Source organism: Danio rerio, chromosome 4, assembly GCF_052040795.2.
Source record: "Danio rerio strain M-AB ecotype USA chromosome 4, GRCz13ab, whole genome shotgun sequence".
Classification (NCBI taxonomy): domain Eukaryota; kingdom Metazoa; phylum Chordata; class Actinopteri; order Cypriniformes; family Danionidae; genus Danio; species Danio rerio.
In genome coordinates this window covers 18,233,444-18,253,438 of record NC_141024.2, presented here as the reverse complement: position 1 = coordinate 18,253,438, position 19,995 = coordinate 18,233,444, and the positions used below count along the sequence as shown (strand labels likewise).

General features: G+C 35.4%; 1 protein-coding gene across 3 annotated transcripts in view; it reads right to left on the bottom strand.

The window, feature by feature from the left end:
• Positions 1-19,995, bottom strand: part of gnptab (N-acetylglucosamine-1-phosphate transferase subunits alpha and beta) — a 33,478-nt gene that overhangs the window by 5,894 nt on the left and 7,589 nt on the right. For 2 of the 3 annotated variants that reach the window (XM_087246692.1, XM_087246691.1), the window contains exons 7-19: positions 19,317-19,451; positions 14,569-14,730; positions 13,975-14,154; positions 13,152-13,322; positions 12,857-12,980; positions 12,549-12,755; positions 9,538-10,526; positions 7,792-7,991; positions 5,806-6,025; positions 4,745-4,858; positions 4,096-4,181; positions 3,925-4,023; positions 2,809-2,976 (exon numbers count right to left, since the gene is read on the bottom strand). In XM_087246692.1, coding sequence (XP_087102818.1) covers positions 2,809-2,976; positions 3,925-4,023; positions 4,096-4,181; positions 4,745-4,858; positions 5,806-6,025; positions 7,792-7,991; positions 9,538-10,526; positions 12,549-12,755; positions 12,857-12,980; positions 13,152-13,322; positions 13,975-14,154; positions 14,569-14,730; positions 19,317-19,451 — 2,855 coding nt within the window. The remainder of the gene's footprint in view (positions 1-2,808; positions 2,977-3,924; positions 4,024-4,095; positions 4,182-4,744; positions 4,859-5,805; positions 6,026-7,791; positions 7,992-9,537; positions 10,527-12,548; positions 12,756-12,856; positions 12,981-13,151; positions 13,323-13,974; positions 14,155-14,568; positions 14,731-19,316; positions 19,452-19,995) is intronic. The other variant, NM_001044768.3, reaches the window with a different exon arrangement.

The window sequence follows — 19,995 nt, the reverse complement described above, 5'->3', positions numbered from 1 at the left end:
CAGCGCATGCTAGAGTGTGTGTGTGGTCACATGATGTGCAGTTTTTATAGGTGAAGTGTGGATGGAGAGCATATCAAAAACGCTAGGTAAATGCCAGTGTGTATGTGGATCGTTTTTATTCTAAAACAATATTTTAAAACTAAAACGTACACGAAGCCTCAATTCACAACAGTGTGCATTTGTGCAAACCTTTTAACAAAAGATTATTAAAAACATGTCACCAAGTCAAACCACAACAACTGTTATATGGAGCGCCAGTGAGCTCATCTTCTCTGCTGTCAGCCCACAGAAGACTGGATTAGCAGTGCTGTATTAACTCTTGCCAAACAGAAAACAGTATATTTTATCAAGACTATGATTGACAGCTCACACTGACTCAAGCTCTGATGTCACTGCAGGCTGTCGCAGGTGAGAGGGCGACAAGGTGACATCATCATCTGTGAGAAACATTGTCTGTTACCCTTTTTAATTTTTAAAGTGAACCCCTCGAGCCTGGCAGTGCCCAAAAATAACCAGGCAGGTCACGCGCTCTGATGGGGCTTTATGGGGCATTTGGGTGTAACGGAGACCCGCTCTGGCTGGGTGAGCATGAATGGCCAATGCGCTAGTCATAATTTCCAGCGTCTAAAGAATCGTCAGACACACAAGCCCTTTCTAAAGTACCTCCCCAATTCCCAGAATTCCAGACCGTGTGGACAGCTATCTGACGGCTTCACAAAGTGATGACAGGAAGGAACGTTTACCAGCTTTCGCAGAAACAGGATATAAATCACACTCATCTCAATGTAAACACTTGTGAAACTCATTACAGCAACCCAAATACATCACTACAACAATAAATCATTAGGTTCATCAGGAATGATTTGGAGAGAAATGTTATCAAACATCAGTTAAAAATAAAGCATTATTTCTAAATGCTTACTGATATCACATTTATATAATATCACAATTATTGCATTTATTTTCATTTTCAATTGGCTTTTGTGTATTTTAATATTGGAATATAGGAAAATTTCTGATGTATATAGGAGGAACTTTATTTATTTAATCATTATTCAATCGTAAGTCTGTAAGCACTATTAAAATCTATACTCATCGGCCACTTTATTAGGTACATCTGTCCAACTGCTCGTTAATGCAAATTTCTAATGAGCCAATCACATGGCAGCACCTCAGTGCATTTAAGAATGTAGACACGATCGAGAAAATCTGCTGCAGTTCAAACCGAGCATCAGAATGGGAAAGAAAGCTGATTTTAGTGACTTTGAATGTGGCATGGTTGTTGGTGCCAGACTGGCCTGAGTATTTCAGAAACTGCTGATCTACTGGGATTTTTATGCACAACCATCTCTAGGTTTTACAGAGAATGGTCAAAAAAAAGAAAAAATATTCAGTGAGCGGCAGTTCTGTGGGCAGGAATGCCTTGCTGATGCCAGGGGTCAGAGAAGAATGGCCAGACTGGTTCCAGCTGACATAAAGGCAAAAGTAACTCAAATATACACGTTACAACCGAGGTATGCAGAAGAGAAACTCTAAATGCACAACACAGCCAACCTTTAGGCGGATGAGCTACAACAGAAAAAGACCACACCGGGTGCCGCTCCTGTCAGCTAAAAACAGGAAACTGAGCCTACAATTCACACAGGCTCACCAAAATTGGACAATAGAAGATTGGGAAAACGATTTCTGCTGCAACATTTGGATGTAGAGTCAGAATTTGGCCTTACCAACATAAAATCATGGATCCATCCCGCCTTGTTTCAACGATTCAGGCTGGTGGTGGTGTAATGGTGTGGGGGATATTTTCTTGCCATACTTTGGGCCAATTACTATCAATTGAGCATCGTCTCAATGCCAAGCCTATCTGAGTATTGTTGCTGACCATGTCCATCCCTTTATGACCACAGTGTCCACAGTGTCTTCTGATGGCTACTTCCAGCAGGATAACGTGCCATGTCATAAAGCGCGAATCATCTCAGACTGGTCTCATGAACATAACAATGAGTTTACTGCACTTAAATGGCCTCCACAGTCACCAGTTCTAAACCCAATAGAGCACCTTTGGGATGTGGTGGAAGGGGAGATTTGCATCATGTATGTGCAGCCGACAAATCTGCAGCAACTGCGTGATGCAATTATGTTAATATGGATCAAAATCTGTGTGAGAAATATGTCCAGACTCTTGTTGAATCTATGCCACAAATAAGGCAGTTCTAAAGGCAAATGGGGGTCCAACCTGGAACTAGTAACGTGTACCTAAAAAAGTGACCTGTGAGTGTGTGTGTGTGTGTGTGTGTGTGTGTGTGTATAGAACAATATTATAGAACACACCTATTATAGAACAATATTATATTTTATTGAGTTTTTAATATTTCTATTTTATTTCGTCTATACTTAAGTGATGTTAAGTAGTTGTACGTGTTTTTAAATTATTCCAGTTTGCTACAAAGTTTACATCCTTTTTATCTAATATTTATTAAAAATATGTTCTACTCCACTGAAAGTCATGCTGTTACACAACACCAGAAGAGTTTTATGTTTTATGATACATCTGCCACTTTCCACACTACATTTAAGCATAATAAACCTCTAAACGTATTTAGAACGGTTCGCTTTATTCCAACATTTTCGTTTTTTAATAGGTAAAGATGAAACTAATATATAATATCAGGCCTGATCTTAATCTGTTCATACCTGAGACTCAATAATGAAACCTGTGAAATGTAAACAGACCTGTTTGACTTGCTGAGCTATCGCTGTCATTTACACACACACACACACACACACACACACACACTGAACTCTTACCACTCCTGCAGTTCAGTCATGTGGAGGAAGCGGTTTCTGTATTCTCTGGGCAGCTCAAACTGAGATGGCAGTGGGAACATAGACTCATAGAAGTCCCTCAGTACCGCTTTTACCGTGCCCGCATCCTTATGAATGTGGTCAATGTTGTCATTCAGGCAAATAAACTTCCTGTAGGGGTTAAAGTGGATTAGACTTCCTAGTATGTGCAAAAAAAAAATACAGATATCGTCAAAGGTTTTGGGACCCTTGGTGAACGTGAGAAAGTAATGCTGTGAAATGTGATTTTTTTATACCCTCTTTATCTTCCACTTGAAAATTATATAAACACTAAAATATTGGCATAGCTAAAAAATCTTGTGTGTAAAATCTTTTAGGTATATTAATTACATAAATAATGAATAAAAGTGTGCAAATAATTTTATACATAAAGGTGCATTCAAAAAAACACTTTATTTCATGATTAGGCTTTGATATCGAATATTCTTGTTATTAATTTCTGTTTTATCACTGTATTCTGTATCATCACGACATTGTCCTAAGCTGCAAAAAAGCTTACTTTAAATTGCAAAAGGTTCATAACAATAGGTAACACTTTAAAATAAAAGTTTCATAAGTAAACATTAGATAATGCATTTAAATCACAAGCAAAAAAGTACAGATTTATTACAGTTACTGAATATACTAGTTAAAAATATTTGAGCTCATTTTATTAGTTATGAAATTCATTTAATAAAATGATTACAACCTATAATAAGATGATATAATAATAATAATAACAATAATAATAATAAACTATAATATTAATAATGAAAACAATTTAATATTAATGTAGAAATATTGATGTTTAAATTAAGTCTCCAAGCAATCGATGCTTTAATGAACACAATGTGAATATACTTACAAAAGCGATCGAAAAAAGTTTAAATAATAAATTATTTGTGAAACACTGAAAAGCCCACATATTATGTATGTTTATTATGACGATATATTGAAATAATGAACGTTGGCATACGTCTATTCTTGATGAGATTTCCTCACATTTTCAGCTCTTTTATTTCAACCAGGGGTGCCAATAATTTTGACATTGACAGTAGGTGAAATGGCTCTTATACTCACCTAGGGTTCTTCCTAATATCATCGAGCTGCCCGACTACATGAGATACGTTGGTTCGTATCATCTTAAAGGCGATCTCCTCTTCACCCATAATTTCAAACCTGAAAAAAAGCATGCATCACTAACCTGCTCTCAGAAAATAAGCAGAGGTGGGAAGGCATAGAAAGGCATACTTGTATTTATTCTGGTCTTTGAAGGCTTTGTGGATCCTCTCTGTGATGGGTTTGCAGTGGATCACTAAACCTTTGGTGACTGGTGGCTGAAAACACATATACACATGAAACAAAACAAACACACTCATTTTATTAACATTACCTACAGTAAAGCTATTAAGGCAGGACTTTAACCAGGCATAACCAATACAATATAAGGCTATGGAAACAAGCTGTCGAACACTCATATTAGGACGCTTTTCCACTATCGAAGTCAAATGGTTCCGTTTACCTTCAGTCAGCATAGAAACAATTTCATTTTCCACTTTGGTGCTGATAACAGAACTTTTGGAATGTAATACAAATTCGCCAGTCATAGCCTTGGTAATGTTAGTATAATGGAAACAGCGACATGGACGATGATCAGATATTTCTGGTTTTGGGACATCTTTTTTCTGATATTTACTTCACTGAATAACAAAAATATATATAAATAAATAGCTATCATCTGCCTAGCCAGGCAATTTGTAATCATGTGGAGCCGTACCAGGTTCATCTGGTACACAACTGTTTTTAGAACATTTTGACATGACAGGGGAAAAGCAGCTTAAGACCCGTTTTCTAGTGTTGAAGTGTTTTATTAGATGGTGAACGATGGGCTGGTTCTCACCATGCTGGGGTCGTAATAGGCCTCCTGGGTGGGACTGACAGCATGGAGGTGCGTGAGGTTGGATGGAAGAGACTTTGAGCAGTTTATAAGCATCTGTTCTAGGCTGGTCAAATCCTGTTAATGGTTAAATAAACACACATCACTTTTATAAAAGGGTAAGACAGACACTCACATAGAAAACACAAACTAGGCTATAAATGTGGGGTTCACTTCCAAAATCATTTATTTTTAGGTTTTCGTTTACACAAGCATTAGAATACATCTGAATTAAAAATAAAATTGACTGATGTTAATTCAATTAAACTACATTTGAAATCAAATTAATTTGACCACCTTAAAAGTAAATAATCTACATTTGAAAATAATTTAGGCCACATTTGAAATAAAAATACATCCCTATAAATGCAAACAAACTAGTCTCATTCAATTAAACTACATTTTTAAGTAAAATAAATTAGAGTCCACATTAAATAACGGTTTTAATTATATGATAAACAAAAAAAAAGTTAATAATTACAGTAATTTAGTAAGGTAACAAAGTATAATATTGGAGACAACAAAATAACTACACACTACATGTATAATTCTGTGTGAAATAGGGAGCGGTGCTTTCTTTGTACACATCATTTTCTCATAGCAAACTAACCGTAAGAGGGCTGTGGTTAAGAATATCAAACTGACATCAACACTATTCCAAATGCTGAAGCAAATGATCAGATTTTAGCTGAAGATTTACAAAACAAACATATTTTTCAGTGGACTGACTTTCACGGATTAATTGTTCAACTAAAGAACAACAATGTGCAGTAACAAAAAAAACTGTTGTAAATTTGGATTTCACTCACACTTTAAATGTGGTTTAAATTATACTACATTGATTAAATTAGACCATAATAAAGTTAACGTAAATTAAAAAAAAAAAAAAATCAGACTAGATTTCAAACTAAAATACTACACCATATTTAAATAAAATTAAATGTTTGTTTTTTTTCTACTGCAATACAAACTAATTTGTAGAACTTTGCCCCACTTTCTTTGTACAATGGCAGAATGATGTGTACCTGAAGGCTTAAGGGCAGCTCATGGATGCGTGTGGCCAGTGTCCGGATCTCTCGGTCAGACAGCACACCAGAGTGATCCGTGTCGATTTCATCAAACACTTCAGATATATTGAGCTGCTGCACAGCACTCATTAAAAAGTAGAAATAAGAAAAAGCGAACTGCATGTCCTCAGAGTGGCGCACACGGTGAGAAGAGGTCTTATCAAACTCCTGAGGAAAACTGGAGACAAACAAAGATCCATTAACCTACTTTAACACTAGAGGAACTTTGCAGATCGCTAAGACAGTTTTGCGATGTAGGCCTTTTTGGATTTTCATAGAGCTTTTTCAGTTCAATAAACATCCATAGTACACCTTTAAGTGTTTTGTGGTCAAATTTCTCTTGCATCAAGTCATAAATCTCCACTACAACAGCACGTACATACAGTTGAAACCAGAATTTTACATACACTGTATAAAAAGGCACATAACCATTTAAAAAAAAAGTCAGATGTTAATGTGACTAAGCCTTTTCTCTTTAAGGTAAGTAAGGATTATCAAATTTGTTTCTGTTATGCTTAATAGCAGAATAACGAGAAAGATTTTTTTGAGAAATTGTTATAACTTCTCTTGAAAGTTAACTTTACATACAATAAAATTATTATGCCTCTGAAAAAGCTCAGATGATGGTGTTAAGATTTTGGAAGTTTCTGATTGGCTAATTGACAACATTTGAGTTAATTGGAGGCACAACTATAGAATAGTATTCAAGGAAAACCTCAAACACACTGCTTCCTTGTGTGACAACATGGGAAAATCAACAAGCCAGAATCAACAAAAAAGCTAGATTACAATTTGCTAAATTACACTGGGAAAAACATAAATTTTTGGAGACATGTCCTGTGGTCTGATGGAACTAAGATTGAACTGTTTGGCCATAATGACCAGTGTTACATTTGGAGGACAAAGGGAAAGCTTACAAGCCTAGGAACACCATCCCAACTGTGAAGTATAGGGGTGGCAGCATCATGTTGTGGGGCTGTTTTGCTGCAGGAGGGACGGGTTCACTTCACAGCATAGATGGAACAGCTTGATCATGAAGATAGAACATTATGTAGAAATACTGAAGCAACATCTCAAGACATCAGCTAGGAAATTAAAACTTGGCCACAAATGAGTCTTCCAAACAGACCATGACCCTAGGCATAATGCCAAATTAGTTAAAATGTGCTTTAAGGACAACAGAGTGAATGTTGTGGAGTGGCCATCACAAAGCTCTGATCTCAATCCTATAGAAAATCTGTGGGCAGAGTTGAAAAAGCTTGTGCGAGCAAGACCTAAAAATCTGACTCAGTTATACCAATTCTGTCAGGATGAATGGGCCAAAACTTCTTCAAACTATTGTGAGAAGCTTGTGGAAGGATACCCAAAACATTTTACCAACGTTATACAGTTTAACAGCAAAGATAAAATGTATGTAAACATTTGACTCTCTAGAAATTAATAAAAACATTCTCAAAAAAAGAAAAAGAAAAAAAAAATCTCTCAATACTCTGGCATTTAGCCAATAATTTAGGTAATCCTAATGGACCTAAAATAGTAAATGTTTAGTATGATTTAACTCTAGACATTTTTTTAAAAAATGGTTATGTTCCTTATTTAGAGTGTATGTAAACTTCTGGTTTCAACTGTACATAAATCTTCACATTGCTCATACATACTGTAAATAAACTGATACATGAAATGTTTGTTTATTTAATTTTTTTAAATGTATTTTATTTTTTAAACATTTATCTTTCTGTCTGTTCACTGTATTTTCTAAACAATGGAGTGATAAAAATCTTTTAACTTAATAAGTAAAAAAAGAAAAACTATTTTACAACCTTTTACAATTTTTCAATTCCAACTGCAAAAAAAGTATTGTAATTCAACATATGTATGCTATGCAATTCTAATAATAATTTAGTCAGTTCCTAGTTGTTTGGGTTTGTGTGTTGTGCCTCTTACGTGTCCTGTAGTTCCTGCATGATGAGTCTGTCTATCATGTGAGGCATGTGCGCAGGCACTTTGCGGGAGGTGAAGCCAAATTGAGCATTTAAAAGTCGGTTGACATATCGGAGTGAATCGGCAAAAGTGTCCTGCAGTCTGCGTCCAGTGGCGGTGCGGTCAGCTGTGTACTGCAGTTCAGTCTGGAGACGATTTACTTCCTGTCAACAACAAAAACAGCCAATGGTAGAAGACCCAATAAGATGTCATTTTCCACATCAAATAAAATTTATAAAAGTGATTGTATACACATGTAAAGCTTAATAAATGCATGCAAGCACAAGCATGTATATAAGAATGTAACATTTATTTTTATCAACCCTAGGGATTTCTGTAAATAGCAGATTATAAATATTTTCATTCCTCTTCTACAGGTTTGTAACAGGTTTGTATAGGCTATGGTTTCTATTGCAATAAAGTGGATTTTATTTACGTTTATATACATAAAATGTGAATGATAGTGTTTGGGTGTTTCCCAGCACTGGGTGTTCATGAGTTGGGGGAACGTGCACAGTATGCAGATTTGCAACTGTTTTTCATTGTAAACATGCGCTTGATGGATGACCATTCCAATGGAGTCTTTTAAAATGCCACACATGTGAGTGCTGCATTTTTTAGATGCAGTGTCAAGTATAAAGATCTTCAACTTTTGCAAGCAAGTTTTAAGCACAGTTCATTACAGTAACAGATCCAAAAGCAGTGGACCAATCAGAAGAGCTCAGCGATGGGGCAACCACAGCAAACTTACGTTCATAGTAGAAAGATAGCATGACAAATGTTTATTTACTGTTTTATTACGGCAGAGGAGGCGCTCTTTGTAGCTTTGTCCAGATATCCTGAGTTATATGATGCATCTTCAAGTGCTTATTAACATATGGCTTTCTTATGGATTTGCAATTTTTGTTGTTACATCACATTCATGAAGTCACGTTAGGTGGACCTCACGCTACACTTCGCTTTTTAAAACTTATTCATGAGCAGTTTTAGAAGCAAAGATGTTGGTGTGAATGAGCCCTTAGTGTAATCTACTAGTGTGCATTTGACGCATAAAACACATGTTAGAGTAATTGGTGGTTCATTCTGCTGTGGTGACCCCTGATAAATCAGTGACTAGGGTGAAGGATAGCAAAAGAAATCTTTCATCAATGCGACATTTAACATGGTGTGAATTTTTCAAAAAGCCTTATGTCATTTTTAATGCAAAGAAGTATATAAATATATAAATAAAAAAATAAGAAATGTGTAAATGATATATAAAAATATTAAGTTATACAAAATATTATTTGATACATTACTTAATATATTACTATAAAATATTAAAGCTAGTTATAGATTGATATTGAGATCAGTGGGTAGATCAGTGCAAGTGACAAATTTAAACGAACAGTTCCCAAAAAATAAAAATGTATTCACCATTTAGTTCCCCTTAGGTCATGACACAATCATGAGTTTCTTTTTTCTGCTCAACGCAACATAAGACACTTTAAAGAATGTTGAAAACAATCAGCCATTGACATCTATAGCAGAAAAAAAAGTCAGTGGCTCTTTTTAAGTTTCCAGCATTCTTCAAAATATCATCTTTTGTGTTTTTCAATAATAGAAAGAAACTCATGACTGTTTGTCCCCACTTGAGGGTCAGTAAATGATAACCAGATTTTTATTTATTGGTGAACTGTCCCTTTAAATGAATGCAGAAGTGTTTCTCACCTCCATCAGATCCTGAAAGAACTTCCTCTTCTCCCACGGCAGGAAACCTCTGTTCAAGCTGTCGCTGTAAAACTGAAGCCTACGACCAGTTGGCCGCTCGCGGAGATGACCCTCGGAGTCTGAATCCCTCTCCTTAGATAAGTTCCCCTTCAGGTTACTAAGAAGATGAAACATGTGAGGTTTCTCTATGTTGAACAACCGTGACTGAGCTTTGGTTGTGACATCATCAATCTGAACCGGCACCAGAGATGGAGCAACTGGCTTCAGTTGATCAACATTTTCGCCTTTTTCTCTCTTCACTCTTGCTGCTGCTCTCTCATTCTGAAGCTGAGCCACGGGAGAAAGTTTCTGCTTTTCTTCTTTGTCCTTTTCGTGTTTTAATGTAAACTGATCTTTCTCTTTATAGGGCTCCAACAGCATTGCTTTGGTCAAATTAAAGCCTTTAATAGTGATGTCACCTGACATTAGCTTCTCGTTCAGCTTTTTCAACTCGATCTTCACTTCGTCAGGCAAGAGAGTCTCATTTAGCACAGGCACCTGTACATCACCGTGTGTTTGTTCCCTAACTTTAGGGCCTTGTTTTTCTTTGGGAACAGCTTCGAATGGGACTTCTGGTTCTGGGGTCGCTACAGTTGGTTTGGGCTCTTCTTCTTTGTCCCGCACTGGAGTGGAGGTGTTTGATTTGGGCAGCTCTCGGGTGTCAACACTGACTGAGAAGGTCATGATGAAGTCGTGGTGGTCTGTGCTCTGGAAGGTGATGTTGTAGTGGATTTGGGTGGCGTTGTGTCCCGGAAGCAGCAGCAAGTGGATGGTTTTCCATTTGTTGGCAACTGAAGTGTGTCGCAGGACTTGGTTATCGGCTACATGAGCCTCGGACACACGATTCGCCAGGCCGGAGAAACTGAAATATGGTCTGAGCTCTCCTTGAGGAAGGGTGTACAGAGTCTGGTTCCTCCTCAACACGATGCGGTGCAGCTGGTTTAAATTGTCTGAAAAATTCACAAAACATGTTGACAATTATCAAATATTAGTAGACTTGCTAAAACAACTACTTAAATCTTACACAAAACATTATTAATACTTAATTATTATTACCATAAAATGCAACATAACAATGATATGTTTGTCGTTAATAATAATTACATTTTATTAAAATACTAAAAGATAAAAAAAAGACTCAAGCCAAATAAGGTTGTTAATTTGATCTAAAATGTATTTCATAATTCTAATATTGTAAATTGACAATTATTGTAATAAATTATTGGTGTTATTGATTATGTTTTTGGTGCTTCATATATATACTGTAAAAATGATCCATAAATAAGCTGTTTTAAACATTTTTTGTGATTTATTGACTTTAATTTAGAGTTTCCGTTTTTATTTTTATGCTTTTGAACTGCATTTTGCATTACTTTATTAGCTTATTTGATATATTGTCTAGGTTGGTGTTGTACATAAAAAGGTACAGAAATCTTGAAATAAACAGCAAGTACATTTTCTGTTATTTTACATACTAATTTATCTTTTTATTATTTCTTATACATTATATTCAGGGGTTGACATTAACCGCCAAATGCTGGTAGATTTCACCTGTGGCGGGTTAAAGAGCCACTCCCACTAGCCACTTTGGCTAGCTGAAAATAAGTTTCAAGCTGTAATTCATCGAGAAGCAGTACAACTGACAAAATAACTATCAGCATGAGCAAAAAAAAAAGCAGGTGAATACCGAATGAGAGGATATCATTCTTTCTTCTAATCATTCTTTCATTATCACACAATTTTTTACCTGCTTTCTTTTGGTTGCAGTTATTTTTTATATAAGGTTTAATTATCATCCTTTACAATAACATTGATTTAATAATAGGTAATTTTTTTTATTTGATCATGTATTTTTTTTTAAAGAAAGGTTTTGATTAATAAATAAGTGCATGTACACAGCTATATTTAGCTTGTTTTTATTTATTTTTTAATTAGTTAAAATTTGTAGCTGAGAAGTAATTAGTTATTTGTTTATTTATTTTTGGTGTGGCCAGAGACAAAATAGGTAAATCCTTAATGTTGAGCCCTGAAAAGTCATGTGAACCACTATGAAAGCACAACCCATTTGCTCATGCTAATTGAGCATATCTCATACACAACACACAAAAAAGTATAATGAATAAGGCATAAGGCAACACAAAATTTAAATCGAGTAATGTTAGTATGTCAAAGTAAAGTTTATGCATATAAAATATATTTTCCCAAAAACAGATATGTGGCTAGTGAAAATGGCGAGTGGCTAGTAATGTTGGAAAACTACTAGCCACAGTGGCTGGTGATCAAAAAAGTTAATATCCAGCTCTGATTATATTATTTTAAACTACTAAAATATCGATAAAAAGTCACTTTGCTAAACTGTAGAGTTGAATTTTAAACATCAAAAGTCAACAGAGGAGAGATCAAGGTCCCATAATGCAATTCACAACTTCAAATAAACAGAAAATACTTAAACGACAAAGTACAGAAACTGTTAATTAACAAATATGTTCTACAGTGTTCATAAATATAACCAGATAAATGATATATATAGATATGTGTGTGTCTGTGTACCTGTTAATATATAAATAAATACATCCAATAAATACATAAAAAACACAAAAACAATACATTTAAGTTTTAAAACTTTAGTCTCACTTTTGATCAATTTAACACATTGTTGGTGAATAAAAACCTAAACAATTTACCTAAAAGTTTTGACTTTTTTTTGACAATTTCCACAAAAAAATAAAGTATATTAACGTTGCAGCTCTGTAAACCATATGCTGGATAAGTTGGCGTTCATTCTGCTATGCCGATCCCTGATAAATAAGGGACTAAGCCAAAGGAAAATAAATGAATGAATAAATAAAAAATTTATAAAAATAGACAGACAGACAGACAGACAGACAGACAGACAGACAGACAGACAGACAGACAGACAGACAGACAGACAGACAGACAGACAGACAGACAGAACACTGGTCAAGTCTCACCTTGTCCGCAGTCGCCCACATCAAACCCACAGGCCAGAACATTGCATGCCTGGTCACAGAACTTATCAGCCAACCAAGAGTTAGCACAGCCCTGATTACAGAAGGACATGCCAGCCAGACCTCCAAGACCACCTGCAAACTGCCAGGGCTGCCCACCGCCGATCACAGAGCCACCTGCTCCACCAAAGCGACTGCTGCCTGCAGTGCCTGACAGAAAATACATGACATTAGAAAATAAAAAATGATGGCATTAGAAACATAAATGAGTAATACTAGAATTATTTGTTTATTCTGTGTTATGACAGTGCCTTGACAGTCTCCTCCATCCCAGTCACATGCAGAGTTGTTGCAGGCCTTGTCGCAGTAGCCGTCTTTGATCCAGGATCCTGGACAGCCCTCAGCACAATTTGGCACAGGCCAGGTAAGATACACCTGAGAGCACAGAAAAAACAATGTGTTTATCAAGCTAAAAATAGTTACTATTATCAATTTAAAAGATATTTGCATAATGAAATTATTAATAAACAATTTGTGTGTATACAGAATCAAACTGTTTTAAAATAAAGATTCAAATTGTTCAGATGCAGTGAAAGAGTTTCTGACCTTTTGGCCTTTGGAGTGGCTATAGAAGTCATCAGGCCACACATCCTTGCCGAACATGACATCATCATTGAGGTAGATGAACTTTTGAGAGAGTCCTGGGATGCGGTGGATGTGGGTCTCTATGGCAGGAGAACTGAACGTAGGCAGATGAGTCTGATTCTGGAAAATATCCTGACAACACAAACAACAAACCATTTCAAATCAGGCTTTATAATGACCTGCATGCTCTTAAGTCTTTGTGTACTTTGCATTTGTGTGTAAATAAATCAGCAGTCTAAATAAAAGAGGATATGAACATCTCCAGAAATAACTTCACTCGTGAAGGACTAGTAAAATACATCAAAACTGGAAGATCTTCACAAAAAAATGACAATCGAGGAAATTAAGCCAAACATATTTTAACCATATACTAAAATGTAATTCTTAAAGTAATGATAGTTATTAATAATAATACAATATTAATGTTTAATTATTAATAATATGATATTAATGTTTAATCATTTAGCAGATGCTTTCATCCTAAGTATGAGGATGATTGATACATTCATATCAAATCCATAAATATTATATAAAATTAAAAGTGTAATGGAAAAATCAGGATCTAAGGAAAAATATTTTAAAAAAGGTCCCAAACTTATAGGTAACTCACTCTGTCTAATTGAACTATAAGCAAATGGTTTGTTTACCATAATTCCCAAGGTCTAGAAAACACTGGAAATCATTTCCTTCAGCATTTTTTGTATTTGATGTAAATGATGAGATGGAAACAACACCTATGAATATAACATGTTTTTAATAAATATTAAACATTTGTAGAGCCAACCTGGTGAGTAACCACTGAAACCCGTGGATTATCCAGGTTAAGCCAAGACGGTATCTGTCCGTTTGTTACGATAAAGATGTGCCGCACCCAGGGCGCGTGCTTTTCGATGGAGCGCAGTGAATAGCGCAGCTCTTCATTGTCTTCAAAGCGACTGGCAGAAACATCCTCATCCTGCTTAGACTGAAAGAGTGTGGAAGATTGATTAATATAAAGAAACTTACCAGCAACATTCAATTACAGAACCCACATAATGCGTTAAACACACCTCATCCAATCAGCAGTGAAAGACGTGTCTAGTAATCAAACGTAGTAGCAAAAAGGGGTGTGGTCTTGTAGAAATATGCAGACTTTGTTTGGGTGATTTCAAATATTAACATTGTTTGGCAAAGTTTACTTCAATTCACAAACATCCCATTTTTTATTACCACTCCCAAGTGACCAAGTGCACAAAATATGCTAATTCACAAATATAAAATACTGATACAGATGCAATTCCTTCACCACTTGTTTATATTTACAGACATGACCAACATTACATGAACTTGAGTGTTTTTGACTGCATTTTAATAAACAGAAAACCACAGTGACAATTACCTGTGAGATGGCAGTGAGGTCCCAGAACAGAAACGCGGAGCTGACTGTCAGCTCTTTCCCATCCAGTGTCAGGTTCTTCTTGGCCTGCTGTGTGAGATCTGTGAAATCCTGTGCTGTGTTCAGGTGGAGAAGAGCGATGCTGGCTTCAGAGTATAACTGCAACTGAAAAATAGAGGAAAAGCAAACATCACTCGGGGACTAATTACAGTTGCCATCATGCATTTTCAGAGATCTGGTCATAAGTGGTCAGCTGAGACTAAATGTCATTTCCAGCTGGTATTAACATGCATTCAAAAGCATCTCTTTTCATTATTTATGTTAATTTTTTTATCAAGACCTTTCCCTCTTTCATTATGCTCTACATCGACTTTAACTGGAGCACTCAGAGCGATGCACGGCTGCTATTTAATAGTCAAGTCTGATATGCCGCATATAAGTGAGAAAGCAAATGATTTAATACACAGAGGTATGACTACTTTGCTTAAGTTGCAGGTGTAAATTGAGGAGATATATGCTGTTTCTCAATATGCGTTTTTCAGACACTTGCATCCCTGTGTTCTCATGTAACTACATCATCACCTGCCAAAGTTTAGTTTCAAAATTCGAGACCATAAGAACGAAGGTACATGTGAAAGTTACTGGATGCGTCTTAATGTCGAGGACGCACCGATGTAGACTGTAAAACTCGCTCGAAAAGTCCCAGAAGTCATTGCGGCTGAATAAAGGGGAAATTTTTTGTTGTACGAATGCTGTAATGTTCAAATAATTTCCTAATAAACATGTGTGAAGGTCATGTGACCATCAGGAAGATTGATGCATTTCATTTCTCACAGTACATGTTCTGTGTTCTTGCGTCCTCCCGAGTTCGTTTTTTCGAGGTAACTTGGCAAAAACTGTCTCCATGAGAACACAAGTGCGTTTTCAGCCTTCTTGGAATTGAGAAACAGCCATAATGTTTATACTTGCATGGCCTAATTATAGCTTAGTCTAATTCCGGTCTGTGCATGCAGGCAAAAATCTGCTATAACAGGTAAGAGGCCAAAATTTAAGTTCATTAATAAATGTAAAGCCTGTTTTTTGTTGGGGTGTTTGTAGTTAATGTGATAGAAATGACATTTATTTATTTTTTACTAACTGTAATAAGGGAACAACAGATTGTTGTATATCATAGTCTAAACACTTTAAATCAGAGCTAATTCAGCTTTGCTATCAAAGAAAAAATAAATGTACATATAAGAAAAAAGCACTAAAATATAACTAAAAGTATTTTACATTGCAAAAAAAAAAATAATTCAGATCATTATTGTTTGTACAGTAGTCATTGTTTAACAAATAAATGTGGCCTTGGACAGCACAAAAACATAAATTATTAAAACGCATTTTTATTTGAACTTTTTCTGAAAAAAAAAAAAGTTTCAATTTGCAGCATCAGGATTCCGCCTTAAGCCAATGACTGAGGATATAGCTTTCAAACCCAGCACTGCATGTGTATTTATGCAAATGATCCACTGATCCTTTGAAAGCTTTGGAAAACAATTCTTATGAGAGTTAATTATCAAATCCCTATGATGCACTCTACCAAAGCCAATGCTTAGCTGAATGCACACGCATCTGCTAAAACCACACAGCTTTCCTTTTATCTTTTAGATGTTGCTACTTTCTAAGTTACTCTCAGAAGGTTCTAGACTAGAGACACAGCAGAGCCACCAGACTGTCAGGTCATGATGACTGTGGTGATAAGTTTACTTGTGTGATCAGGTTTCCCCCAAAAACAAGTTTTATCACTTGACACAATGCTGTTTACAAGCAGGGGTCTTCATTGTATCCATTCCTGTACCTCCAGTGAAGGCCAGGTAAAGACTGCAGAGAGTTTAAGTACTTCATCTATCAATAGCATTTACACAGAAAATGTCTTTCCAGGAACGCCAACACTGCCATAAACGTCAGAAGAAATCCTTTTTATTGAGCCTATGACATTGGCTGACTACTGCTGCAGTCAACATTTTAAGAACAACCCGTAGAACACAAGTAACTCAGTGAAAATATGAGGGTTTTTGTGTTTGTGGGTATACACTGTAAATCATAAGGTATACTAGACTACTAAATCAAGTTAAATGGTAAAGGTTTACAAAAAAAAAAATGTAAATATAATAAATTACTCGCCCTTTACTCACCCTTAAGTGGTTCCAAACCTATTTCATTTCTTTCTTTCCTCTGTTAAACACAAAGAAAGGCAAGGAAATGACTACCGATCTTCAACCTTCTTCAAAATATCTTCTTTTATGTTCAACAGAAAACAGAATCTCCCAAATGATCGGAAACACTTAAAAGTGCATAAATATCAAGTTAATTTTTATTTTAGGGTGAACTGTTTCTGTAACAAGTTAATAATTACCACTCGCTATCCTACTATGAAAGTCAATGGCTACCGGTCTCCAACATTGTTCAAAATGTCTTCTTTTCTGATCAACAGAAAACAGAATCTACCAAATGTTTGAGACCACTTAAGAGTGCATAAACGGTAAACCAATTCTTATTTTGAGGTGAACTATCTCTTTAACAAGTTAAAAAGTACCCCTTGCTATCCTACTATGAAAGTCAATGGTTACTGTGTTCAACAGAAAACAGAATATTCTAAAAGTTTAGGAACGCTTAAGAGTAGATAAACAGTAAGTACATTTTTTTGGGGGGGTGAACTGTCTCTTTAACAAAAGTCAATGGCTGCTGATCTCCAACATTTTTCAGAATATCTTTTGTGTTCAACAGAAAACAGAATATTCCAAAAGTTTGGAAACACTTAAGTATAGATAAACGGTAAGAACATTTTTATTTTTGGGTCAATTGTCTCTTTAACAAGTTAATTATTATCACTCGCTATCCTACTATTAATGTCAATGGCTACCGGTCCCCAACATTCTTCAAAATGTCTACTTTTGTGTTCAACAGGAAACAGATTTTCCCAAATGTTTGTAACCACTTAAGTGTAGATAAACGGTTAGTACATTTTGGAGTGAACTGTCTCTTTAAATAGTTAATAATTATCACTCGCTATCCTACAACTTTGATAATTATAACTGAACTGCATTGTTTGTGAATTGATTTTTCGAGTTGAGGAAGCCCCCAAAGGGATGTTTTACCAGATTTAGATTTAAGTGACAAATTTGTCAACCTATAAGCAAGTAGACCCCACATACACATTCACATCCCTAGTATATCTTGTGTAACAGTGTGTGTGTGTGCTGAATAGAAGTCAAGGAGAGCTTTCATCAACATAGCGAACAGGCTAACACGCACTATAAATACTAGTCATCTCTCATCGCTCAGCTTCTCTCTCTCTTGCTCTCTTCCTTCATCTGTTCCTCAGCTTCATCCTTTACTGTATCACCTTATGTGACCCACATTTGGATCGTAAACTCATACAACACTTGAGGGGAAAACGAATCAAGGACACTTCATGCCTCCTGGCAGAGAATGAGTTATAAATTCAGAACTTCGAGGGACAAGAAAGAAAACATGAATACAAGAGAGTTACATAGAGTAAACAAATAAAAGAAAATGAGTGAAATAAGTAAGATTAAACAAAAGCAAGTAATAAAAATATTAATAAGAAAAACCAAACTAAAAGAACAATGACTTTATGCAAGTAGGTTAAAAAATAATGAAGCAGGGATAAATGCAAGCACAAAATAACTCTTCAGAAGATCAAGCTCAGAACAAAATTATAAATGAATTAATAAATGCAAGAATGGAGAAAATCAAGAGGTAGAGACAAACAAAAACAAGCATAAACTAAAAAAAGTAACAAAGAAAAGCCAAAAATACACCCAAAAATTAACAAAAGAAACCAAACAAAACATAATGAAACAAAAAAAAAACATCTTAGGCAACAAAGAAATAAATCTGAAACAATGATAAACAAATAAAAAAATATAGCACAAACAAAAATAAAATAAAAAAACAAAAACAAGCAAAGACAAACTAACTAAAAAATAATTGCTAAATGTAAATAAAGCAGGAAAAAAATAAAATAAAAAAGTGAAAAGTGAAAACAGTCAAGCAAAAACAATCAATAGAAACAAAAGCAAATGGAACCCACAGCTAATCAAGATCAAAAGAAAACCAAAAATAATCAATGCAAATCAACAAACAATAACAAAAGAGAAGTAAATTTAAAAAATAAATAAATAAAATTAGGGAAAAAGAAAACAATAAAACAAACAAAACTAATTATGGCAAGAAGGTTAACAAAGAGAAACAAAAGCAATAAACAAAAGAAAGCAAATTAGCCTAAAAAGCGAGAAGAAAAATAAAGCGGTGTGGTGTATAAACAGAGCTCTGTTGGTGGACAGAAGAGAGGTAGAGACAGAAGGTCATCTAAACCCTGTTACATTTTCCAAGCGCAGGCTGGCGCCAGGCCATTTCAAACAGTTGTTGCTCTACCCCCCCATCATGCCGCTCAAGTGTCACCCTAATACCCTGAGCTCTTATCACATGATCACAGAATGCTCGAACAATTGAGATAAAAACAGAGATGCACAAATATCTGATTATTTAATAAATCAAGGAATGATTTACGTGGTCTCAGTAGTTGTCTAATATCACTAACACTGTCTGCTGGATGCATACAGGCTTGAAAAGGGTATCTTAAACGGCAAACATGTCTACCTAATGGATTCAGCAATCTTGTGTGACACCTTGTGGTTGTTTTAGGCATTACATTAAATGAATAGTCACTTGTTTTTGTCTACCTTTTTGGTTTTACTGGTCACTACAGCTGGCAGTTTGACCCGGAGCTGCTCAGTTTCCTTCAGCGATGCTGGAAAGCCGCTCAAGTAGGCCAGAGTGTGCATGCGGACCAATCCCGGAGCCTCTTTATCAGTCGTCTGCCACACAAAAACACATGTTTAGCCTCCCAGAGTTTCACAAGTACAACCTTACGCAATCAATAATCAAATGAAAACAAGAACGAAATCAAATATTAACAAAAACAAGCAGACATGAGCAAACGAAAATCAAAGAGGTGTGAGAAAAACATTATAAAAACAAAGAAAAGCAAAAAAAAAAACAAAAAAAAAACAGCAAAGATGAAAAAAGGCAAGTACAAACTAAAGCAAATCAAACAAATGTTGATCAAATAAACAAAAGGCAAACAACATGAGCCAGGACTAGGGGTGCATGATATCAGCAAAATCTGACTTTGCAATATTTTATTTTTCTGCTATATATATTGTCATACACTGCATCTATACAATTTCAGAAAATGATCAAATAGCACTATTTGGAAAGATTTTTTGGTCACTATTTTATTTCTCACTTATAGCAAACCATTACGACTTTTTTTATTGTTTCAATAAACTCCTAATTTGCTTCTTATTAGGGTAGTTTAGTGATTGGGTAGGATTATAGATGTAAAATAAGATCATACAG